Source organism: Chiroxiphia lanceolata, chromosome 19 (genome assembly GCF_009829145.1).
Source record: "Chiroxiphia lanceolata isolate bChiLan1 chromosome 19, bChiLan1.pri, whole genome shotgun sequence".
In the NCBI taxonomy this organism is placed as follows: Eukaryota; Metazoa; Chordata; class Aves; order Passeriformes; family Pipridae; genus Chiroxiphia; species Chiroxiphia lanceolata.
The window spans coordinates 10,896,923-10,922,674 of record NC_045655.1 but is presented as its reverse complement, the minus strand read 5'-3'; the positions used below and the strand labels follow the sequence as shown (position 1 = coordinate 10,922,674).

Here is a 25,752-nt window from a genome sequence, read left to right as displayed (position 1 = left end):
CTCTGCTCAGGAAAAGATGCAGAGGAAAAAAAGGTTGTTGCAGGTCAGGAATGAAAATTGCATTTATAAACCTGCTTTTTGCAATGGGGTGAATGCCAAATCCCAGTATGGAGAGCACAGGATGAAAGCCTGGGCATGCAGGCAAAGCCACTTAGGAAAAAATCCTCACAGAGTCCACCTCCACCAGCCCTGGCTCCAGCAGGTAGTTCTAGTAATTTCTAGCAATCCTTCATTTTTCACAAGCATTAATTTTATACAGAAACGATAAATTAAACTGACTTGAGAAAAGTAAGTTCCCCAAAGGTTTTGAGGAGTGGAAAAGGGACACAAAACATTCCAGCCTGCAGCTAAAGGGACTCTTGGCTTCTTTGTGAAACATTTTCCCCCTGTTTAGAAGCTTGTTCTCCATCAGGGGAAAGCAAAGAGAGAAGGGAGAGGGGACAAAAGCTCCTGCACCCTGACCAGAGACAGGGATGGGTGAGAGCTGCACCTCTGCAGCAGGGAAAGGGGCCACGTGGGCTCCCACTGCCAGGCATGGCAGGAGTTGCCCTGGATGGCAGTGGATTTGCAGGTACCAGTCCATAAATAATAAAGAGCTCCCTCCTCTCAAAGGTTCTGAAACTCAGGTTTTCTTTCCCTCTGGTAGATGAGTCTTGGGAAGGTTGATGGCTTTGGGAAAGAGGTGCTAACTGAGGAGTGGGGAGTGGGCAGGAGTTGTGCAAAGGGCACTTCTGCGTGGCAGACTGAGAACATTAAAATGTGACCTCTCAGTTTATGCTAAAGGAATTGAACATTACAATAAGGCATCCTATGTCCTCAAAACCCTGAGCAATTATAAATAATACAGAATGCTATAATGATGATTTTCCACCTGAACCCGATAAGAATTGATCCGTGTTCTGAGATGACAGATTGAACAGCTCATGGCCACCAAAGGTACTCTGAGATTTTGTTATAATTCTTTCCACGGCCTGCTGGAAGTCAGCAATAATCCTATCCTGCAAGTTGATTCTGACTCCAGCTGGGAGTTTATCCAGCAGTGTACAGGGGGGATGGCAGGGAGCCTCAGGATGTGCCTGTGAGGGCAATGATTTGGGACAGCAGCACCCGCCTCCCTGCTTTGCTGGAACATGACACAGGCTGAAAACATTCACAGCAGTCCAGGGCAGGTGTCGAGGTTGTGTCACCTGGATATGCCAAAATCCCACAGCAGGGTGTCCTCCTGCCTGTGACTGCATGGAGAGAGAAGGAGAACTGAGAGAAATACAATCACAGAATCACGGAATGGTTTGGGTTGGAAGGGACCTTAAAGCTCATCCCGTTCCACCCCCTGATGAGCAGGGACACCTTTCACTGGACCAGGTTGCTCCAAGCCCTGTCCAACCTGGCCTTGGACACTCCCAGGGATGGGGAGCCCACAAACACTTTGCTGGGGGTTCCCATTATGTAAATTTGAGCTTGAGAGCTTTAAGGATTTCTTTACTAACGTCCCACCCACGTGGGGCTCGTTGGGTATTACTGACTGCTCGAGTGCTTCTTAAGGACTTAGGAGGGCTTGAAACTCAGGAGCAGAAGCTTGGGCACTGCAGCTAATTCTTATAAGCACCTTGTGGGCTGTGTGTGTTTCCCAGACATTTTCTGAAGAACTTGGATGGTGATTTCCTGAAAAAAAAAAAAAAAAATCCGACAAGAAAAAGCAAAAGCATTTCTGTGGAACTGCAACACTGCTCAGAGAAACCTTGATGCTTTTAACAGCATTCCCAGGTACTTCCAGGCAAGGTGTGCTTGGAATTGAAGTCTAGGAATTAGAGAACACAACCTTCATTTATTCAGGAGCAACTGGAAAACCTGAATGCGTTTCCATGGAGATGGGGTTATTTCCTTTCCCACAATTCAAACCTTTTCCACAGGTCCTGTTTCATTCTGATCACCCTCAGGTTTTGTTGAGGAGAATTTTTTTGGATTTTGATCTCGAGAGTTGGCCAAGCTCCAGGGAGAACAATGAAAAAGCCATAAATCACTTTAATAGATATAACAAGAAGAAAAAAAAAAGAGAAGGCAGAGAAACGGAGGGACTGAAATACAGCAGTCCCAGCACATCCATCAAACACAGAATACTCTTCTTGAGGCACAGGAGGACTCACCAATTAAATAAAGTGCAGAATTGGGCTGGTGTTATAAGGGCTGTGATGCCCAAGATACCATTCAGATTTAAGTATAAAAAACATGTTTTGATATTTTCCCCAAATTATGGTGCTGGGGATGATCTCTGCGCCTTAGCTACTATCACATGATATTTGTAGATTCAGAGAATAGGTTGGGACCTTAAAGCTCATCTCATTCCACCCCCTGCCATGGGCAGGGACACCTTCCACTAGCCCAGGTTGCTCCAAGCCCTGTCCAGCCTGGCCTTGGACACTCCCAGGGTTCCAGGGGCAGCCACAGCTTCTCTGGGCAACCTGTGCCAGGGCCTCCCCACCCTCCCAGCCAGGAATTTCTTCCTACATTAAGCTTAGAGTTACCCCATGTAGCTCAAGGCTGTGTGGATGTGGGATTCCTCCCAGCTGCCTTCAGCCATCCAGACTGTGGATGGACCACCCAGCAGTGCCCAGGGAGAGATTTCTAGGGAATGACTCAGCCCCATCTGAGCTGTTCTCTTCAGAACAGGGGGACAAAGAGCACTGAATCACAGGATGGAAGAGACAATAAAGATCATCCAGTCCAACCATGTTCTCCAGGATGGAAAACTTACTTAGATACTGAGTGAAACCTGGGAATAAAACAACGTCTTGAGCTGGGTACAGGTAGAAAATCCCCGTGGGTTTGGTCTCCTGAAGTCAAGCAGCCAACAGAGCCCAGTGATCCCCTCTCAGCCTCCCTCACCCAGTGAGTGCTGTGTTACCTGTGAGTGGCTGTGCAGTGTGGGTGGTTCACGTTAAGAATTGTGTGTTATTCACACCCAGTCTGCAAAGCTGGGGCAGCTCTGGCTGCTTTGACCACTTGCAGCTTCCAGTGATGTCAGGAGAGTTCTGTAGCAGGTGCCTCCAAAGACAGCTTGGTTATTATATTGTATTCTATTCCTTCCATGCCCCTTTCAGCAAAGCTGAAATGGGTTTGTAATAATTTTTAGCAATGTACAAGGGACCAGAAATTACAGAGTTTTAGTGGAGAATATTTTTATTGAAGACTTCTTTTTTTTTTTCATCTCTGCTCTAAGAGTAGAGTATACACAACCTTTCTCCTCCAAAGCTGATAAATGGTTTAGCCATTATTTAAACTTTGGGAAAAGGCAGCTACAGAAATAACATTTTAATGTATTCCAGATTAGACTTCATGCTATATTTGTAATAAAGACTTGTTTCCAGCACTGGTTGGCAGATCAGTCCCAGGGACAATTATCCAAATAGCTATTAGGATACGATTGCTCTCATTTCCAGGCAGTGCAGGGTTGCCAGGACTCAGCTTGGCTGGAGCTTGGATTTTGGTTTGACTTTTGGAGAAAACCACAAGAATTTGTCAGCCCTCTTGGCTGTAAGGGAGTCTCCTTGTCTTGGGGCTATTCTTTTTCCTCTGCAAGTGGGGAAGGCAAAACATGCCCTTGTTTGGTTTGGGTTCCTCTTTATTTCGTTGTCTCTCACCTGAGTGGCATCAGGAGGAGAAGGCTCAGGTGGGACTCAGGTGTGAGAGACCTCTCCCATCATCCAGAGAGAAGAGGAGGCTCAGTTTGGGAAGAGCACGTGGATTCCAGAGGGGGAGGACTGAAAAGAAAACCAAAGGTCACAAATTTCTTTTACTGGGGGGAAGGGAGCCTAAGGGAGGGAGTACTTAATGCCAAGCTAAATCAGTGTTAGTTGGGAGTGGAGACTCCCTCTCTTTATGCATTATGCTAATGTGTCACTTGGCAGGTCTGAATCACCCTGGCTGCCTCAGTCAGGAGCCTGAGTCGAAGAACACCAACTCCCTGAGAAGGGAAAAGGTCTCCTCGTGCCAGGGAACATGTTCTGTGGTGAGATGATGTAATTGTTTAAGTCACAGAGGCAGTGGGCAGGAAGCTTTTTCATATTGAAAGATAAGTAGGCCCACAATGGTCCATGAATCTTCGAGTAACTCCAACCATTCCCTTTTCTAGAGCTTAGAACAGAAACAGGTTCCTTATTTATGGCCAGTCTGGCCATGGGTGCTGCTCAGAGCAGCAGGCAGAGGTTGGGGACTGGTGTGTCTCTCTGTCCCAGGTCTTACAAAGTTCTTTTCAAGACCTTACATTAGTTACTTCAGCGATGTAAAATGGAGATAATAAATCTGGAACCAAACCAGTAGGTTTAGATGAGATACTGGGGAGAAATTCCTGGCTGGGAGGGTGGGGAGGCCCTGGCACAGGTTGCCCAGAGAAGCTGTGGCTGCCCCTGGATCCCTGGGAGTGTCCAAGGCCAGGTTGGAGGGGGCTTGGAGCAACCTGGGCTAGTGGAAGGTGTCCCTGCCCATGGCAGGGGGTGGAATGGGATGATTTTTGAGGTTTCTCACAGCTCAAGTCATTCCATGGTTCTGTGATGAGTACTGCATTGCTGAAATGAAATTAGGAAGGGTGATGTGCTCCTTGTGACAACAGGAGACTTGACGAAGGATCCAAAGCTCCTTTGCTCTTCTGCATTTCCAGCATCAGATAAAAGGCTTTGGATAAACACATCCCATTTCAGACATGTCCAGCATTTCTTAAAAATCCCTTTCTAAATTCTTTGTTTCTCAAGAAGAGGAGAAGGTTCAGGACTAAACATACTTTTTTCTCATTTGCTTGTCACGAACAACAACTGCATTATATATACAACATATATACAGACACTATATATATATATATGTATACAATATGCTCTATTGTAGCTGCACAATGAACCACTGCCTCAGCCACAGGAGCTGATAAACACCGTGGCAGTCAGGCTGGTAAACCCAAAAACATTTAAAGGACATTTAGAGAATATCACAGGCCCTTTTTACAAACTAATCTCAAGATCTCTGCTCTCCACTCGGGTCCCCCCGTGAAGATTTTCCGTGGGGTGAGTGCAGCAAAGCTTGAATGCACAGCAACCCTTCCTTGCTGGCTCTGCTCCAAAACAATGACTGCACCAGAGGGGCTCAGGCATATCCTACCAATGGAGCAGAAAATTGCTTCAAGGCTAAAGCAGTAACACCTTGGCAGAGCCTGTAATTAGCAATAAAGCAGCACCCATGGCCAATGGGGCCATTGTGCCCCATATTCCATTTTTGCTCCTTGGTGTGGAGGGGAAACGTGTGTGTGAGTGAGAATGAGAGCACAGAGGTAAATCCCCATCCTGGAGGTTCATGATGAATGTGCTGCAGTTGGCACGGAGTGGAACACGTGCCAAGATGGGGCCCTCTTGTTCCTTCCAGTCTCCCCCCACCCCCACCTACCTTCTCCCAAACACCACATTATATTTTTAGCATTTTTATTTTCTTGGAAAAATATATAAACTGCAGCTATAAAATGTGTTTAAACAAATGAAATGGAGCTAGCAGGTGTACAAAAACGGCCCAAAATGCTTCCCAGAGCTGCAGTTAAAAAATAAAAAAAAAGTAAACTTAAATAGTTCCATAGTGGAAAAAAAATAATCTCCAGGTAGAGTATATAAATGTAATTTTTTTGCACTGTACACTCAGTTTCATTTTTGACTCCTAAAACTTGCTTAGACTCTTGCTGGATTTGGATCTTCATTTCTCAGCCAGATTAAAGGGGTTAAGAAATAAATGATAGATTGTTGTAAATTTGGAATCCCAGGATGGTTTGGGTTGGAAGGGACCTTAAAGCCCATCTCATTCCCACCCCCTGCCATGGGCAGGGACACTTTCCACTGTCACAGGTTGCTCCAAGCCCTGTCCAACCTGGCCTGGGACACTCCCAGGGATCCAGGGGCAGCCACAGCTTCTCCCAGCACATCCCATGGGAAGCTGATCTGCAAAGCTGGGACTTTTTTCTGTTATTTACTATTTTTATCATCTCCACGTTGAACCCGGAGAAGACTTTGGTTCACTTTGGCAATTATTTCTATTAATTTTTAGTAGAATAGGGTTGCATTTCCCAGCTTAATCCAGACTGAAGGACTGCTGGCAGTGCCCAGAAAAATATAAGTATATATAGAGAGATTTGTATATGTGTGTGTGTGTGTGTATAGAGAAGATGTCAGTCCAAAATAATTTATAATCAAAATGCACCATTTGCCAAGAGACAGGAGGCTGTGCAAAGAAAGAAAATAATTCATTCTAAGTGGAGCTGGAAATAGGGTTTTGTATTGTGCTTGTGCTGCCTGGTTTGGGGGAAATCCGATAGGAAAGGGACTGTCTGGGAGGTTAAAATTCAATAGATTCTGATTTCTTTTTGCCCCCTGAAGGCTCAGAGGGGTCAATACCTTGAATTTTGGGCAAGGACCATCACCAGCTCTTTGTAACAATTGCTGAGCAATTTTAGCACAGAGAGGGAGGAGCTGGGCTTTCATTTGACATGAAAAGTGACATTTTTTACACCTGGCTCTGAACATTTTTCTCGACCTACTGAAATTTTGGTAAACTTTTGCTTCTCTACCAGTCCTGCAGCCAACTTTCTTTCCAGCAGTCAAGAACAGCAAAATACATTATTTTTAAATTAAACAAACCCTGACTTTTTTTTCCATGAGAAATTACTGAGAAAGCAGCAAAATGTATCACGTTCATATTTCCAATCTTTCAGAAACAGTTTGGTTCTCTGAGTAGAATTTTTAATGCATAAATTTCATGCAAGATCAAAATTTATTAAACCCCATTTTCCCATCTCTCCTCATTTGCTTTAGCCTAAGATTTCCTCTTTAGCTCTGATGGAAATGTTCTAACAATTATTTTCACTGGAATACAGTTCACAAATATGAAATGATTTTTAAAATAGAGTTGTGATTTGTATTGTCTCGACTAAGTAAAACTAATTAATGTGAAGTATATTCTGGATTAACCTCGCCCTGAGATGTTTGATTCAGATCTTCAATCCTGATGACTTTATTGAACACCCAGATTTCCTCTGGTTTGTTAATTGGGGTGTGACTCTCCAGCCCCACTCTGTGCTGATGAGAGTATTAATCCTCAGTGCTGACAAATCCATACAGATGGATTATTCCCAATTTTCTTTTAATGGGTCATTTTCCTCTGGATGGACAATTCATTCCATCACTGCCCTACAGAACTGCAGACCTGCTTTAAGTCTCTCTCTTGCTGGGTGGCTGTGAGTGTGATGGGAGTTGTGTGAGTTGCTGGGGACTCATTTAGAACCTGAGGAGGAAAAGAACTGGGAAAAGGAAAGGATGGTTCCCTTGTTTGAGATGCAGGGCTCCTGGCTGCAGAAGGAGGCAAAGACAAGTTAAATTAAAACATTTCTGAAGGGCTGTGGAAAAAGGTTTGGAGAGGTCTCCTCATCTTGTGTAACATCCCCATTATTCCAAGGTTTTTTGGTATCCTCATCTCTGACCAGAATTACAACGCTAATGACCAGGAATTACTTCTTAAAGCCTGAACTCAATCCAGTGCTGTTCTAACAGCAGTGGACTCAGGGAAAAGCTATTTTAAACCCGAGATCCACGTGTGGTGTGCAGTTTATAATGGTTTGCAGGGAGGCTGCTCAGAGGACTCTGTGTTTGAGCCTGTCCCTGTGCACAGACAAGTGAATTCTTTTCAAACAAACAGGGTGGAAATTCTTGGCTTCTCCAGGACCCGGCCTTATTTCCAGCGGATCGTGGTTTGGATTCCCATCCTGCCCCTGGCATTCCAGTTTTCCCCCTGCTTGCCACAGCTAGATTCTGTTTGCTGTTTCTGGACCGAAGTGCTGAACAAGATCCTGGTGCCTCAGGTAGGCGATGTTTTACCGTGCAGGAAGAAATCCCTGTCTGAAGGCAGGGAATGGAACCTCCTGGTTAACAACTGGCAGCCCTACAGGAAAGGAACTGAGCTGCCTTCAGTAGGTAACTTATTAATGGCTGGTGTTTAATTTCTTAGAGGCAAAACCTAAGAATCTGGTGGTCCTCACATTAGTGCTCGAACTCCAGCAAAGCCTGGGTAGAAAGGCAGTGCTGTTTCCTTCCAGCCACCATTAAGGGCCTCACAGATCTGCCAGAAAAGGGAAAATTAACCTTCTGTGGAAATCCAGCAAAAGGCCTTTTCCCCTTTAAATCATGAAAGGAGAACTTAATGATGCATCAGCCTGCAGGGTGAGCTCAGCCAGAGGCAGGTTTGGGGATGTCTGACTGGATGCTTTGGAGACGCTGAAGCTCCAGATTTCCTCCTTAGGACCTTCCAGACTTATTGGAGGTGGAATAACTGTATTGCCCTCTGATTTCTGAACTGGTAAAGATCAGAGGCTGTTGGGATCAGGGATAATGTGTTGCTGAATGTTATTGTGCTCAACATGTGCCAGTTCCTTTGTGCTGGGAGAAAAAAAACAGCATCAAGGAGAGAAGGAAGAGTCAGAGACAACTGGAGTTTGGCTGACAAAAAGCTCAGTGAGGCATAAATGAAAGGGTTGTGATTATGCTCAAAATGATAGTGACCAAAAAAAGGAGAAATCCTGTCTTTTCTAAGACCCCTTTAAATGCAAAGGCTCATCTAGAGCCAACAGATGCATGGTACAGAATTTTCATTGGCTGGAGACCAAATTAGGGACAATACTCTACATGAAACTTGCTCATTTGACCAATGTTATGCTTCATTTTCATCAGTGCTGTCCATGGAATATTAGATATTCTGGCAGTTATTTAATAAGGCAAATGCACACAAGGAGCCCTTTAAGGTAAAAAGTAAAATAATCTCTCTTTTCTCTTCAGGAGGTTTTGGCAAATGGGAAAAGATGGAGAAGAGGGAATAAAACGTGTATGTGAAACAAAAGTTTTAACAGTCTGTCTAACCAATTGGTATAATTAAGTTTTACTTCAGCCCTCAGGAAACCCCAGGGAAGTTTGTGGCATCCCAGTTCATGTGCATATTAAGTAGAGGATCAGGTAACCTTCATGCAATGTTGGAAAGGGCTGTTTTTGAAGAGTTATGGCCCCCATTTAGAGCTGTGTCAGTCTGAGGTAGCTCTGGGCTGCAGCAGTGTTACTCCAGAACTATATTGGGCTGCATAAAGTCGGGTTTGGATTCACCAAAGTTCTCCAAATGAGAAGTGGAGGCCATGGAAATGAAGGGAAGAACATGAGCTAATCCAAATGGATGGAATCCCTGGCCAGACACCCCTGGGAATCAGCTACAGTGGGACAGCACCAGGGACCCGTGAGGGATGTGTAGGATGTGCTGTGAGAAGCTGAACAATGTTCTTCTGTTGTCCCACACAAAACCAGTTCCCATCTCCCTCCCTTCTCCCTGGTGCTGAGATGTAAAAGGTCCTCCAGTACTGTTGGTGAAAACCCTTGAGGTGGTGTCAGAGATGGTGGAATTTGGTCCCAGTTTATTCCCTTGAGCCACACTTCCGTGTCATAGAAGCGTGGAATGCTTTGGGTTGGGAGTGGACCTTGAAGATCATGTAGTTCCAACCCCCCTGCCGGGGGCAGGATTTCCATCCCAAGGGGATGTGGAGGCACAAGGAGGGCACAGCACCTCCAGGATTCCCTCGGGGGGGAGCTGAGTGGGATCTGCCAGGGGCCTGTCCCTGCACAGGCTGCCTCGTGACCCTGGCACAGCTGTGCTGGAAGAAACCAGGGTCATAAAGAGTAATCCCTTGTGATTGCCATGAATGGTGTCTCCCAGTGAAAAAGTGGTAATGGGAGTAACCTCTTCAACAAGGGCAACATTGTCCACTCAGCAGGTTGGTTGGCAAAGCAGCAGTTTTACTTTTTTCCAAACATACTTATCTGCCCAGTACACCCAAATCTGCTCACCCTCAATAGGCTCAAATCCTTAAGTTTCTTACAGCCCAGGAGCCAGTCTCAGATCTGCACCCAGCCCTTCTTTACTGCTTAAAACTCTCAGTTTACACTGACATTATTTCTTCCATTCAATACGTGGGTAAATCCTCAGCTGCTGAAATCAGGCCTGTTCCTCTGGGTAGAGTTTGCATTGCAAGTCATTCCAAATAAAAACTCGTGCTCTCATTCTAACTGGAGAGGAAAGCATGGGAGGACTCTGTGTACAAACTGATGCATTATAATTTTAGTAGGATCCCTGAGAAGATCCCAATTATGTGATCCCAATCACCCCAATCTCCTTGTGTACCAGGGAAATAAGGAGTGAGGAGGAAGGAGACTGCAACTCATTTTTAACGTGTAAACCACTAATGAGATTCAAAGTCCCAGATTCCACCCCTTACCCCCTTTTCCCTTCTTTAGCCCTCAGTCCTCCAAAAGTCCCAAATATGATCCAGCACTTTAGGAGACAAACATTCCTCTGGTGTTTCAGGAGTGCTGAGGTGGGAGATATAGATTTACCAAGGCCTTACAGCCAGGGGGTTTTTTTAGCCCCCCAAACAATGCTGGTATAGAACATGTCCTCACAAAATATTCAACCCTTGCACATTTCCATTTTGGGCTTGCAACCAGGTGTGTCTGAGCTCTCTGCAGCAGGGTTTTACCCAGCGTGGTTCCTGGAATCCAAAGGCAGTTTATCCCCCTGTGTTTTCCCAGCAGCCTCAGTTCCTGGACAAGCAGTTCCTGCCTCGCACGTAGGTCACCTCCATGCTGGAAAAAACCAGAAAGGACCTGCAAATAGCTCACCTCACGTCCTCCAAAACACACAGGCACCTTCCCTGAGTTGTTTCTCTTGGATTTCTTGGCTTGGCTGCCTCAAAAGTTTTGGGGATGTGCAGCCCTGGTGCTCCAGCTGTTTGGACAAAGCGATGGCAACGGAAGGATTAAGGCTGTGGCACCCTCTGAGCTCGCTGTCGTGTGATCCAAACCAACCAAGCTGGGAGCAAACAGGACCTTTCCATCAGCCCCCCCGTACACCAGTGTCCTGGTGTGGAGCAGGGAGCACAGCCTGAGCCCACAGGGGGTGTTTCTTTAGCAGCAGCACATTCCTGGGCTGGGGAATGTCCCGGGCTCCCTCTCACAGGTGACTTTCTGCTCCAGCAGCACTTTCCCAGCTGCTCCCTGGGAATGGCACGAGTGGAGCAGTTCCTGAATTAGCTGCTCTGTGAGAAGCTGTTGGAGCTGCTCTGCAGGGGCTCCCGTGGAGTGGGTGAGACACCTGCCAGGAGGGCTGGCTTTGGGATGATCCTGCCTCCTGGAAAGGCTTTGGGCTGGATGATTCCTTGAGGTCCCTCCGAGCCTGGATTCTGAACATCTGTATTTTCACCCCCGTTGCATCAAAGGTTTGCCTTTATTTCCTTCCCAAGTCATCACTCTCCTTGCTCCCCTTAAGAAACAGAATTCCCCTCCATGCAGAGCATTAAACCACCCCACTAATGACAGAAGGGTTAAAAACATGATTGGTGGGCAAAGCCCCCCCTTTTTTCTGCAAGGTTGGTTGAAATTGTGAATCGAGACTGACAGCTTGCCTGAGTGTTTGTGGTTCAATTTGAAACCACAAGACTCAGAAGCACATGGTTTAGATTCAGTGTCTTTCTCCAGCTAACACGAACCATTTGTTCCAGCAGCTTGCCTATCTCTTGGAGAAGAGTTCTGCACCGGGATCAGCCTTGATTCACCCCAGACATTCGGATGGAAACCCGAAGAAAAAAGAGGAATAAAAAAAATTTCCCTAAACAAAGCCTCGCATTTACTCTTTCTTGTTTATTTTTGCAGCTTGTAAAGGGAGCCACTAATATCCTGGTTATTAAAAAAAAAAAAAAGAGGAAAAAAAGAAAAGAAAATGTGAAATGCCAATCAAAAGCGGCGCCAAATTAGGTGGTGTTTACTTCAAAAATATGTGTTTCATTGCCTTTTTTAAGGCAAATTCCTGTAATGTAGTAATGTCAGGGAGGGCATGGAAAGAAGAGGCTTAATTGACTCAAAAATTATATTTAGACCAATCTTTTTAAATTTGGCTGGGCAAAATGTGGCACGTAGTGAGGCAAGAGTTTAGTGGATGAGCTGTCACAAATAAAGCACTTAAATATACACCAAGCTCCAGGCATCCACTTGCAGAAGTCCATAAGCTTAATTATTGTTTCTGCCTCTGAGGAAGAGCAGGAAGGTTGAACAGCTCTGTGTCATTGGAAAATTAAAATACACATGAAGGGATGTCCAAGTCTGGACAAATCCTTTACAAACCAGGTGAAACCATCCTTGCCCAGATCATGGAGAGCCAAGGAAAAGACTTCCCAAGGGGACTGGGAAGCAGGTGGGGTGAGGTTTGGGAAGTGCAGGTTTCTTGTCTACATATTGATTATCTCCCCTGTGCTTCCAAGAGCTTGTCCCTGACCACGGATCTCTTATGTTCCTTCCATGTTTCTCATCCCCTGAAATGAGCTGGGGACACTCAGAAGGTGGCACTTGCCACAACAAGGTGTTACCTGGGCCAAAACTCTGTGCAGAGAGGAAGCAGATAATACAATAAAATCACTGCCTTTCGTACAGCAGCACAGAGAATGGCAGAATAAAGACACACACATCTCTCAGGTGTGCACTGGACTGATTTGCTCCAATAAAGTTGTTGGTTAAACGCTCCCACACACACTGAGTTGAGGGAACACCAGCCAGGCCCACTGAGCAGGGAAAGAGCAGTCATTTGATGGATTATTGTGGTGAGGCAACAAACCAAGTGCTCAGTTGCCCCAAATCACAGGTGTTAGGGCTGAAACGGACTCTCCTAAAACAATTTCCCATCATGCAGCCCTGGGATTAGTTGTTTTATCTTCCTCCTCCTCGATATAAAACTGGTTCCAAGGTATTAACGTTACAATCCAGGGAACCACCTCCTGTGCTCGGAATGAGCACCTTGGAAGGAGGAAAGAATCCTTCCCTGCCATGTCTCTCTATCTCCTAGTTAGGAATAAGTGACTGTAAAATCTGTGTATGTGTGAAACCACAATATATTCCCCCGTTCTGTCATTAAAAGCCACTCACAACATAAACGTGAATCAGAGGTGGGAGTGTGTTCGCTCAGGAGCAGCGTGTGATTATATACCAGGAGTTTACTTCCAAGAACAGATTAGATTTCTGGGAATTCAAAATAGCATATATTTTATTTTAGTATTATGGGAATTTTGAAAGGGCTTCTAACGTTACTGCTTTTTAAGCCACTATATAATCACAGTATAATTTTTATTAACAAAAAAGACTTTATAACTTCAGAGCCGTGCGGCTGATGAAGTGAGCAGGAGGCTTTGAGGGCTCAGATCCTCTGTAGGTATGTTGGGAGAACTGCCTGGGAAGGCTGAGAGCTGACTGGAAATGCAGGTTTAAGATTAATATCTGCTGTTTAAACCATCTGGCTGCTCCCAGGAGTGCAGCTACACCGAGTTAGTCCCCAGAGACACACACTTAGGGACCCCCCCTTCTTCTCTGGCAGCCTTGGGGCTGTGCCCACTGCCCTGGGGAGCCTGGTCAGTGCCCAACCACCCTCTGGGGGAAGAACCTTTCCCTGAGATCCAACCTGCCATTCCCTGGGGTCCTGTCACTGCTCACAGAGAGCAGAGATCCATCAGGAGATGTTCTGTCTCGAAGGAAACTGAAAATCCTTCTGCAGAGGCAGAATTCCCCTTCTGTAGAGTCACACAGGCGAGGCTGGAGTGACAGTTTGGGATCCCATCATTGATTATTTTTTCTCTGGATTCACAGAACAACAAAACATGCCATGAAAGGGTTTTTTTAAAGCATGGGAAGGACAAACAATGAAACTGGTTAATTTTTAAATCTTCGAGTGTTCTGTTTCCATTTAGTGGGTTTGTTTGCAAACGTGGCTTCGAGTGTCTGGGGTTATCAGACTCCCTTTGAGGAATGATATTATGACAAGTTACTTCCACTGTTTTTTCTATCAGGAGAAATCATGTTTGTGGAAACACAGAGTGATAGCTCCAGGTTTAGGTTTTACTTCCCTATAAATAAAGGTGTCTGAGCTGTCTCCCCTTTGGAAATGGAATGATTTTCCGGCACAAAATAACAATGAAAATCCAGGGTGATATTTGACTAAAATAAGATCAAAACAAGAAATATTAAATTATTAATATTAAGTAATATCACTTTTACCAGCATGGGAAACTTTTGCTCTTAAAAAGCTGAAAGACCTCCATGTTAGAGCTCTCAAGAGAGCACAGCAAAGTTTCCCTGATTTTAATGGAAGTGTGACTACCTCCTGTGGATGAGGATGAGGAACCTGGTCTGTGACTTAATATTTGCTCATATGAGTACAATTAGTTCACTGCTTTGATCAGTCAAGTGGAGTCCAGCAGAAACAAGCCCAGTAATTATTTACAAACCACCTGATCCTGGTTGTGGCCTTGCTTATCCTACACATGGAGCAGTTTCTTACACCAGGACATGGGAATTCCACCTGTGGCTGGGAAGGGGCTGGAATAAGGAGCTGTCTGGATGGGAGCTGGTCCAGTTGTGTGGGGGCCATGGGTGGCACAGGAGGGGTGGTCCTGCCCAGCCCTGTGCCATCACTCCTGCTGAGCAGGGTCAGGTGTCCAAAACTGATGGGGACAAGGCACTGGAAAACAAAAGAGAAGCAAACAAAGCATGAAGCCAAAGCCAGGAATAATGGTTTGCCTGAGATGACTGCAGCCCTCGTTCTTAGGGAATCACAGAATCATTAAGGTTGGAAAAGTCCTCCAAGATCATCAGGTCCAACTTTCCACTGTGTCCCACCGTGCCCACGAAACCACATCAAATCTGCTTCATTAAGGCTCCATTTTGCACATTACTGGAGCTTGTGTAGGGGTTGGACTAGATGACCTTTAAAGGTCCCTTCCAACCCAAACTATTCCATGATTCCATGATTCTACTCTATTTCCTTGCAGAGATCTGTCTGTCCTTCATGTCACATCATTTCCCTTTGTGACAAGACACATCTTGGCCTCCAGCCTGAGATATGGTGGAACATTCAGCCCCACCTGAGCATCAGTGGATGTTTTATTTTGGTGTTACACAACAGGACATCTGTGTTTGGAGGGAAGGGCACCTCCACCACTTACAAAGGGGCAATAACTGCAGCAGCAAAGCCGTGAAGGAACAAGGTGGAGGCTTTGAGGTTGTGCACAAGCTCCAGTCCACGGACATCGTGTGCTTTAGGGGGGTGCAAAAACCCCAAGGAGGGCTCCAGGGGTGACCTCAGCCACCCCAGACACACTTGTGAGTCCAGGTTACAGCTGACTGGAATCCTGAGGTTTTACTGGCCCAGAGCCAGTTTGGAACCCACTGGAGCCACCCCAGGATTTTACAACGCTGTAAAGCCGGTATTGTTTCAAACATTTCAAAAATTCTCCACGCAGTCTGGCAGCCTTCCAAAACCCTCTTAAATGAGCCAAAACTATCAGCAGCCACCCACCTTCCTGTCCGTTACCCCCTGATTGATGACATTCCACCAACAGGGTCCGACAGGCAGGATCTCTCTGCTGCAGGACCTCGGTGTCAGTGGGATCCGGGAGACCTGTGAACTGCCTGCATGGTTTGCAGCTGGGTTTTATGGGGGTGTCTCTCTGACATGTGCTGACCATGCAGGACAGGGCTCTCGTGGGATGGAGAGAGACCAGGGCTTGCAGCATCTTGTAAAACCTTCATCAGGCAGAGCAGGAGAAACCAAATCCCACTGGAAGTGGGACACTCTTGTTTCTGGGGTTGGTTTTGTGCCCTTTATCTCACCTCCAGCCAGAATTTAGTGCTATCTGTTTACAGGCAATAATTTCTGGGTACAAGTGTACTTGAATCTTTCTATATATACACCTATTTATTCTCATGTCTGTATCAATATATAGAAAAGGTGTCTATGGAGGCCCAGCATCTGATTTTTAAGAAGCTTTCTTTCCATGAGCAGCTTCAGAGCACATTTTCCCTCAGCAGTGACTCATCGTTCTGACTCTCTTTTTTTTTTTTTCTCTCTTACTCCTTAATCCAAGAAAGTCTGACTAAGTCAGCTCTGCCACGTCCCAAGTGTAGCAGGGATTCCTCCCAGGCCCTGATGCAAACAGAACTAGTAATTCTCCTCAGAAATAGCAGGACCTTGCTATTTGTGGGCTCCTGCTTTACGCAATGATGACCTTGGCTGAGGCAACCCAAATGGAAAGGGCCACTTCACATGGAGTCAACGCCACTGTGGTAAATAAAGGCAGCGCCAGGAGGGCCCAATTTCAACATCTCCTGGCAGATGAGGCAGAGCTGGGCAGGGGCACTGGGCTGTGTTTTCTTAGCAGCAGTCTGGGAACCTCATGGCACTATGTCATGGTGAGACAGGCCAGTTTTGTACCTCAGCTGGTTGTTTTGATTGTTTGGTTTTTTTTTTTCCCAAGCATGCAGACCCTTCTAATGTTCTACACAAGGAGTAAAACTGATGGGCTGCAGAGACAAACTGGGAGCAGAATGACAGTTTTTTATCACTGGCCCGGGTTTTAATGTAACTTCAGAGGATTTTGGATATTGACTGAAAAATAAATTGAAAAAAAAAATATGGAGAGCCCATATCAGCACTTCAACTTGGCTTTAAGAAATCCTGGAGTGACACTGGTGGTAGACCAGGATTTACCCTCACACATATCATTTTAGATAGCAAGAGTCAAGTTAATTAGCTGAATACTTACAGCCATAAAGCCCAATTACATGTATTGGTGCTTCCCAATCTTATCTCAGTGAAAGTAAAACAAAACATAGCTCAGATTCGTGAACAAGGGTTGTTTACCCTCACATCAGCTTGCTCAGGGCACTGATTTGTAAGGCTCATCTGTCCTTTTTCCCCTGTAAATCCTTAAATAACACCATGAGTAGCCAGTACCCAAGAAGTTGCCTTAGTTGATCAAAATTACATTGCAAAATCAGCCTTGGAGAGCCCCAGGACCCAGATGTGCCTTGTTCCTGTGGGCAGACAATCCTCTTCCCAAGGAAGGATCAGGAGCCCTCAGGCTGTCTGCAAGCTCTTGGGGCAGGGGCACTGCTCCCTTCAACACCTTCCCTGCCTGCATCTGAGCAGCCATGGAACAGAGGGACCATTTCCCTGTGGGATGTGCCCACCCTCTCAGGGCAGTGATGCTTTCATCCCAGATCCTTATGTCAGGTAAAAGTGAATCTCTTAATGAATCTGCCATAGCTTAATTACCTTAATTCTGCTGTCTGCCACCGGTGCTTTTCCTCTCTGACTTCTCCCACATCTGTTTACTGTGTGGCTTCTTCCCTTCCCAGGCTGTATACTCATTATCCTAATATGGCTTATATATATATATATATATATATATAAACCATTATCCTAAATAATGGTTTATTGGAAGGAATATCATCCCAAAAACACACTGGAGGTATCTAAGCTGACTGTTGCTCCCTGGGTTCTCAGCTTGCTTTCCTCAGGATGGTTTTGTTAAGATGATATTGCCTCTCCTGGGCGTCCTTCACGGGAGCTCTGCAGTAATGATGAATAAAACAACTGTGGCCAGACTGCAGTAAATTAATTGCACCATTTTATGTGAGTAAGAGGATGGGCAGGAGACATGACACTGAAACAAAAACCTGCCTATGACTTGGGATCCATGGTTGGGAGACTGGTATGGAAAAGAGCAAAGATGTCAGAGTAGGGGTGGGAAGGGGGCTTGGGGGGAAAAAAACCCCAAAAGGCAGGCCAGTACATTGTGGTTTATAACAAGCAGTTGGGAGTCTCCATCTCCATCCAGCCAAGTGCGTGGAAGATCTGAATTTCTAATTTAGCAACTGCATGTTGTGTTTTACGAGATGCAGAAAGTTTTTATGAATCTGTGCCTCTGCCTTTTATTGGCTGGAAAGTGATTGTGGAGCTGTGTTTCGGAAGCCCTCCAAAAAATCCAGGGCTCCTTGGAGAGCCAAGAGGGAGATGCCAATCTCCAGCTCTTGTTTTGGCTCAAGGAGGACCTGAGTTCTTGCTCTGCTGCTACAGGTGACCACTGGCACTGCCAGATTTAACCTTTCAGGTGTGCTGCAGCTCCCAGTCCCGCTCTGGTAAGCACCACTTAACTCTTAGTTTGCAGTGGGAAGGCTGAGTTTTGTCCAGTTCATTGGAATAATATTTACTGAATTGCCCAATCAGCATGTGCAGGGTGAGACAGAGGTGCTCACAAAAATTTAGACTGGAAATGAGAGACAACCTGTGCTGACACACAGGGTTGTAGAAGATCATCCTCCTGCCCCAGTGTGGAAGCAGCAAAGGTGAGCATTGCTTCAGATCCCAGCATCCAGCCCTAATCCACTGGGTTTTCTGACACAGTAAGATCCCCTGTGTGGGTGCAGCCCTGTGTTTTCATGATGACACTTGCTCAGGGAGATGCCTTTTGTGCCCTGCTGTCCCCAGGGCTGGCCTTGCTCCTCCTGTGTCATGAGTTGTCCTTGGCCTCTCCCCGTCCAGGAAGAACCAGGAGGGAGGAAATCCAGAGCAACCCAATTGTTTGATAATCCCAAATTTATTTACAGAAGGAGAGAAGCCGACTTATCACATCCATTGCTTTGCCAAGGGGAAAATGCAGATTTCATGTTGCCAGTGAATGTTGGGCGAGGGAACATTCAGCACTGGGACGTGCCCTGACATGGACTCCTCACTATATTTGGGCTGCAGTTGTTTTGCAATCCTGCTGCTGTTGTTTTCCTGCAGTGTGAGAAAGCTCTTTGAAGGTCCCCAAAAGACTCTTTACTCCCGTGTCCCCCCTTTTTTGGGGTCTGTTTTCAGGTTGCCATGCCTGCCCTGTTCTGCTGCTGCCTCTCGGCTGCTCCAGAAGAGGTAAGGAAGCAGCTTCCCCTGGGTGGGAGGACAGAGGAGGGGAGGGAAGGAGGGTTTGGTTGTGGGATGGGCAGGAGCACCTTCCACCAGCCCAGGTTGCTCCAAGCCCCCTCCAACCTGGCCTTGGACACTCCCAGGGCTGGGGCAGCCACAGCTTCCCTGTGTGCCAGTCTCACCCCCCAAACCGTGTGTGCATTTCGGGATTACACTGAACTGGTTTATAATTTTGGGCAATAATTATATTCATTTTCCAGACACATCTCAGAGAGTAACTGGCCTGGTAAATCCTGTGGAACCCTGTTACAGCTGTGTCACAGCACAAGATTAATGTATGAATTATTATTGTTAAGAGGTGATGAACGGATTTCTCTGGTCTCCTTTCTTCATACCGTAAAACCAATTTTTACATTCATTTTTAAAGGGAGGATATGTTCCAAACTGTCTCATTTTTAGCAGTGGCTTGCTCCTCTGATCTATTAACACAGGCAGCATTCCTAGGACAAATATCACTGCTGATTATTCACTGAGTTTCCAATCAAAGGGTAAAGCCAACACTGTTCCTTTTAAGTTACTGTCATGTTGCCACTATCCCAATCCAGCTTTTAATATGGATATAGCTACTATTTTAAATATTTAGAATTTTGGGTATAAACCCCTGAAATTTGACAGTTTCAGGTGAGCATATCAAACTTTTCTGCAGGATTTGATCTGTAGCTCTAAGAGCCAGATCCAGTTCAGTATCTCACTGCCAGACAGGTAAGAGTCAGTGCCCTCAGATTCACCCAAAAATGGAAATAAATCAAAAAATAAACCAGAAATACAGGAATTGAGGGGGTAGAAAAAGTCCTAATTTCTTGACCCTTTCTTTTTGGAGTTTTAAAGACTTCCTGAAGTGAGTGGCAAATGCTTTTTCCAGCATTTCTGCCCGGGACAGGCCGGGTTTGGTGGGCGAGTTATGAAGTGTGCAGTGCAGTGATGAGAGGCAGGTCACAACTCCTGGTGGTAATTCCAGGGATGTAAAACCAGGACAGCCCCCCCCTGTGTCCCTGAGGCTCGGGGGGAGCACAGAGCCAGCAGCACATCAGGCAGCACCCGATGGATCAGCCGGGATTGCTCCCTGTTCTCCGGGGTGGCCAAGGCTTGGGACAGCGTTGGGATGTTGGCTCAGGACCCACGGTGGGGAGGGGAGATGGTGGAGCTGCTGGAGCTGCACAAGACATTGGGAAAGTTGTCCAGACTCTGGTGGGAGAAGGGAGAGAGGAGAGGGGAGAGGGAAGAGGAGCTGGCGCCGTGCCCGACTCAGGACTTTCCAAACTGGAATTTTAGCAGGTATTTTGACGTCAGGTTTTCCTTCTTCTGGTTCAAACACTCCCTGAATGTGTGGTCCAGTGAGTTCTGACCTCATGCTGGTTCATCCAAACCCTCCTCTTGTCCTGGTCTGCCCAGGAGTCCCTTTCCCCACAGGGCAGTTTTTCCCTCTGGAGAACACGTAAAGAGTATTCCCATAGAAAGCTGATTCCTCCTCTTTTTGGCAAAAAAAATCATGACTTTCTTTCTCTTTCACAGCGGGAGCACCTTCCTGTAAACACAAGGCAGCCCTGTCGAAACATTGGTAATGAGATTGGAACTGTTTTCTTTGGAAGTTTCACCCCCTCACCCCCTTCTTTGTGGACAGTGGTTAAAGTGATAATGAGTAAATCCTGGGATTCATCCAAAAATGCCCCAGCACTGGCATTGCACACGGGTACACAAGGAGTGCACGTGCCCAGGTTGTCAGCACCCCACTTTTGAACCAAAAATAGTGGTGGGGACCCCCTGCCAGAGCCTGTGAATGTGGAGTCAGAGGAGAGAGCATTAAATGGGGATGATCTTACATTTACACAGTGCTTTTCATCCAGGAGGAACCCAATTCCCAGGAAGTCCCTCCAGGGCTGCTCCTGGGTAACCACTTTGGGGCAACTTAGGACAGGAAGTGAAAAAATCCTAAATCCGGTAGAAACGCAGGAAAATTTGAAGATCCCCCAAAATAACTTGTTTACAGGACTAAAAAAATCTGCAGAACGTGCAGGGGATCATTTCCAGAATGTGCAGGGGATCATTTCTGTGACAGAGGAACTCCAGGGAAGATCAAAATAACGTTGTAGGAGCAGAAGGTATAGAGGGAATTAGGGCATTTTTTCCAGCCCTGGTTGGATGTGCTGACTTTACTGGCCATGCAAAGGAGCCTGAGAGGCTTGTGTGAGGACACTTTCCATTTGTAATGTTCATTTAGTCATAAATTCTCCAGCACAGCACCCAAGGCCAGCTCCCTGCCATTCCCTCGTGCCAGATGTTCCTGAGGCTCCAAATAACCCGAGTTTTGGTGGGGGTCAAAGGAACATTGTTTAATTGGCTGAATTAAAACTCCTTGAATTTTAAACTTCTTGGGAAAAAAAAAAATAATTCCAGGCTGGTGTTGTTGAGTCTGTAGGAGCTGCAGTTTGGGTGAATTAAAGCACAGTTTGCCTTCATGGGACAACTCAGCTTTTCCCACAACATCCTTCCCATCTTCCCCATCTCCCATCTCATGGGAGGGAAGGGGGACATCCCAGGAGGGGACAAATGCCTGGAACAGTCACCCCCAGACCAAACAGGACAAGCTGAAACACCCTTCCAAGAAAGATCAAACTGATCTTTCTGTACAGACTCTTCTGGGTGTTTGATGAAATATTTTTCCTTTCAGCAAAGACAAAACCCTGTAATGTTTTTCAAGATATATTTTTTATTTGAGGGAAAAAATCAGCTTTTCTCCAGAAAGCAAGGCATTTGATGGGAATATTTTAATTTTCTTACAAAGCAGTGTTTCTGTCAAAGGCCAGTCCTAGTTGTTTAGTGAGAAAGAGGCCGGGGAGGAGGGTTAATGGGATCAATTATTAGCTCAGACTTTGCTCTGCACATTCCTTAAATCACTTCTAAACAACACACTTCAGGGTAGTTTAATGAACTATTTATTTATTCATCGATTCTTCTTTAAATAAATGTTACAGAACGAGATGGAAGTTGATAGAAAGTTATTTTTCCTTTTCTTATCCTATTATAAATTTATAGGAACATCTCGGTTTTCTGTGGCACCCCAGAGAACAGACTCTTCATTTCTATTTATCATTAGGATTCATCACTTTATTGGAAAAAACTCCATGTTCTTCCCTCCCTGCTCCTCCCCCTCTTTTTTTTATTTTTTTTTAAATTTTTTTTTTTTTAGGAAACTTAGACACATAAAAGCAAAACAGAGAAGCGAAGCAAAGTACGCTCAGCACTAATCTGGCAACAGGGAAAGGCACTAAAACAGATTTTATTGTTCAAAACCGAGCCTGGAGTTTTCCCCCTATAAAAAAAACAAACCTCCCTGATGTTTGCTGGAATCGCTGGGAGCGACTGGATCGTGTGTTCCATTGCTGGGCAATCAGATCTCTGCAGGTTTGTCAAACAAACCCTGCTCTGGGACAGCTCTCGGGGAACCAGGGCTCTGGTTTCCACTTGGATGACTGAGCTGCTCCTTTAGGGCTCTGGGGGTGCAACATCCAGAGCTGCCTGAGGGATTTGGAGTGTCAAATTTGGATTAAAATGACCCCGGACTGAGCGTGGCCTGGGAGGGTTGGGAATTTCTGGCCTGTAGATTCCCTCTGGGTAAGAAGGATTTGCTTAGTGGAGAAAAACTTCAACCTGCTGGAGGTGTGACAGATTGCTGAGGGGGATCCTCTGCTCCTGAAAATCAGCATCTTCAGTCCAGTTCTAATGGAAAAAAGGTGCTTTTTAGCTACAAAGTGTAAAAACCACTGTCTTTTTGCTTCCTGGCAAAGGAAGAGGCTTGGGGAAAGCTACACAAGCCAGAGCTCCACACTGAGGGTTCTCTCACCTCCAAATTCAGGTGTTCTCTCACCTCCACACTGAGGGGTTCTCTCACCTCCTCACCAAAGGGTTCTTTGCTTCCCTCTGAGCCACCTGGCCTGGTGATATCACATGTTTGGATTTGGATTTGGAAAGCTTTTCATCATGATCTTATCTCTGACCTGAGAACAGGTTCTGTGCTTCTCCCAGGTATGGAGAGCTCTTTGTGGCATTTGCAAAACTCACAGAGTCAGGAATGATTCAATACTCAATTCACATTTCAAACTGAAGTAATTTCATTTTTTCTTACACTCTGAGTTTAATTATAATGGGCTGTGCTCCCCCCAACTCCTGCTCCAAATGGCTTTGGCTGAAGTTGCCCAGAATCTCTTTCCTTTTGCAAAGTTTTGATTTCAGGCAGCAGCAGAACTCCCAAATCCAAACCAAGGGTCTCATTGTGGCATCTCGGTCAGGGTGCCACGTTGACTCCAAACAAGTTTTCAACCCTTCACCCCCTTCCCCACGTCCCTGCTTGGTTTCTTCGAGTCCACCTCTGAAATTCCTTTGGGTTTTTCGTCTCCCCAGGGGTCTTCAACAAGGAGGGGACCCTCACCATGAAGGTGGTGAACGTCCAGGCCATCGACACCCTGTTCTCTGACATTGCCACCACCTTCAACGGGCAGCACGAGGCCCACTCTGCCATGCTCAGGGCTGCCCGAAGGCTGAGGGAGGTTTGTGGCTGTGCCCCCACTGCTGCCCTCACGGCCTGCATGGACTCCCTGCAGCAGGAGCACGGTAAGCAGCTCAGAATTCACGGGCACCAGCGTTAAATCACTGGGACCACGGGAATGAGCAGCATTCCGGGAGGAGCTGCCGTGGCACAGCAGCCCTGTCGTTGTCACACGTCAGGTGCACAGCACAGATTTCAGGTTTCGTGGAGATCCTGGCCGGTTTTAGAGCTTTATGGTGCAATAGAATGTCTCTAACTGGGCTGGTTGACCTCACAGGTTGTGAGATTGGGCTTTTCTGGTGCTGCTTCAGGTGGCACCAACCTGGCAGCCCTGCCCTGTGACATCTGTGACACCACAGAACCGGCCCCGAAACCTGGGGGGACCTGACCCGGAGAACAATGAGGTGCCACGGGGAAGATTAGGCTGGATTTGTGAGAAAAGCCTCACCCAACAGCAGTGAGCAAACACAAAAGGTGGTTCCAATGTAGCCAGGCAGAAAGAGCACAGATTTCATGGAGGGGGGGCAGAGCAGCAGGATCAGGGGTGGGTTTGGCCCCTTAAGGAGCTCCTTAAGGAACTTGTAAAGGAGTCTGTTGGGTTGCTACTGGTGAACACCTCTGCTCTACAGCACAGACACCCAGAGCAGCCACAGTGGTGAGGAAACTGGACACGGGCTCATTTTATGGATCTTTTCTGTCAGTCATGGGGAGCTCCTGCGTCCTCTGCTCAGTTTTGCAGAAACAAGAGTGTTCAAACACCCCTGTGTTGGGCTCCAGCCAGAGGCAGGTCACGGGATAGATGCTGTCCTGTGTCTCCAGGTGCCCACAAGGTGCGGGTGCTCATGGAGGGTTTCAGCTTTTCCCTGGTTGTGAAGGAGCAGGAGGTGCCCGAGGAGCTGAGGCGGGTCCAGCAGCAGGTGGAGGAGCTGAGTGGTTCCACAAAGCGTGTCCTTGCTGGGAGAACTGTGCTCCAGGAAATGACCTCCTCGGTGCTGCAGAGCCAGGCTGAGCTGGAGGAGAGGATCAGAGCTGCCAACCCCGAGTATCTGGACCAGGTACGGCTCGAGGGGAACCTGAGAGAGAACATCCAGAAGATCGGCCTGGCCAGGGAGCTCTCGGAGCACTACTGGGAAGCTGCCAGCTGTGTGCTGAGGGAAATGGCCCAGGGAGCTGGTTTGGTGCTGGAAGGGCCTCCTGGAAATGAATAGAGACTCACAACCTGCCCCACATCCAGAGGACACCTGGGGGTGCAGTGACCTGGCAGTGTCAGTAAACAGAACCCTGCAAATGGCTTGGGGGCAGCCCCAAGCCTCAGATCTGTGTTGTTAAATTGTGACTGGAAAGATGCACCTGGAAAAAGCTCTGGACCATTGACTGAGTGGACAGAAGAAGCCTTTTTCTCTGTGCTGTGTTATATCATCCTTTATGCATTAACAGGGAAAAACAGGGGGGACCTCAGTAAATAAAGGCAGTTTTCACTGGAATTAGGTGACATTTCCATCACTACTTAGCAGCTGATGTGGCTGTGGTTGAAGGCTGTTCAGGATGAGCCATGATGAACCCAAAAGCTCGGGGTCAAATCCCCCATTCCCAAGGAGATGTCAGTGGTACCTTCCCAAGGTCATGGTACCTGGGAGCAGGGAAGCAGAGGCTGGGTCTGCTCTGTGTCCTGGTGTCTCTGGGGGCAGGATGGAGAAGGGGGTAAGCCTGGAAATCTGGGAGGCCCATCCTTGCTGCAGTGGCCCAGGGAGGTGACCTGGCAGTGCTGGCATCTCCCACTGTGGTGAAACAAAGGGCAGCAGGAGCTACTGGAGATTTAAAATCATGATGGGGACCAGAAGGACTCAGCTGGAGGGATTCCAGCGCTTTGGGGCAAAGGCATTGGCACAGGAGGGGCAGCGGGAGCAGATAATACCCAGACAAAGATGTCAGGGAAGAACCAAACACATAATGGAATAAACCAGGGAAAAGATAATGAAATTATTGAAGGAATAATGAAATAACTGGGGAAATCAGGTCTGATAGCTTCCCACCAGCCGGATAACCCTGGGGATGGCCAGCACTGAAAGCCCAGTTTGGAGCTGGGACTGTGGGGATGGGGAGGGTGGGTTGGGTTTGCAGTGCTGCACCCGACAGCCGCTCAGAAACCTTATGGGATTCATCACATTTTTTAGGGATGAGGGAAAGAATAGAAACCACGAGTGAAACTGTACCCAGCACCACAAATAACTACAAAGGCAGCCCAACCTCTGGGTTTTCAGGCTGTCTCTACCCTGCCCAATATTAGTGTTTAAAGCCCTTTTTCTCTTTGCCTCGGC

General features: G+C 46.7%; 1 protein-coding gene across 3 annotated transcripts; it reads left to right on the top strand.

The window, feature by feature from the left end:
• The first annotated feature begins 18,635 nt into the window (after nucleotides 1-18,635).
• On the top strand, nucleotides 18,636-24,897 carry LOC116796282. 3 transcript variants are annotated; one of them, XM_032706782.1, is made up of 4 exons: nucleotides 18,636-18,837; nucleotides 20,404-20,449; nucleotides 23,290-23,499; nucleotides 24,254-24,897. In XM_032706782.1, the coding sequence occupies exons 1-4, from the start codon at nucleotides 18,793-18,795 to the stop codon at nucleotides 24,640-24,642; spliced, it is 690 nt and encodes a 229-aa protein (XP_032562673.1). In that variant the 5' UTR covers nucleotides 18,636-18,792; the 3' UTR covers nucleotides 24,643-24,897. The 3 variants fall into 3 exon arrangements, with proteins under 3 accessions (XP_032562673.1, XP_032562674.1, XP_032562675.1); XM_032706783.1 differs by lacking the exon at nucleotides 20,404-20,449; XM_032706784.1 differs by lacking the exons at nucleotides 18,636-18,837; nucleotides 20,404-20,449 and adding an exon at nucleotides 22,206-22,293.
• Nucleotides 24,898-25,752: the final 855 nt, after the last annotated feature.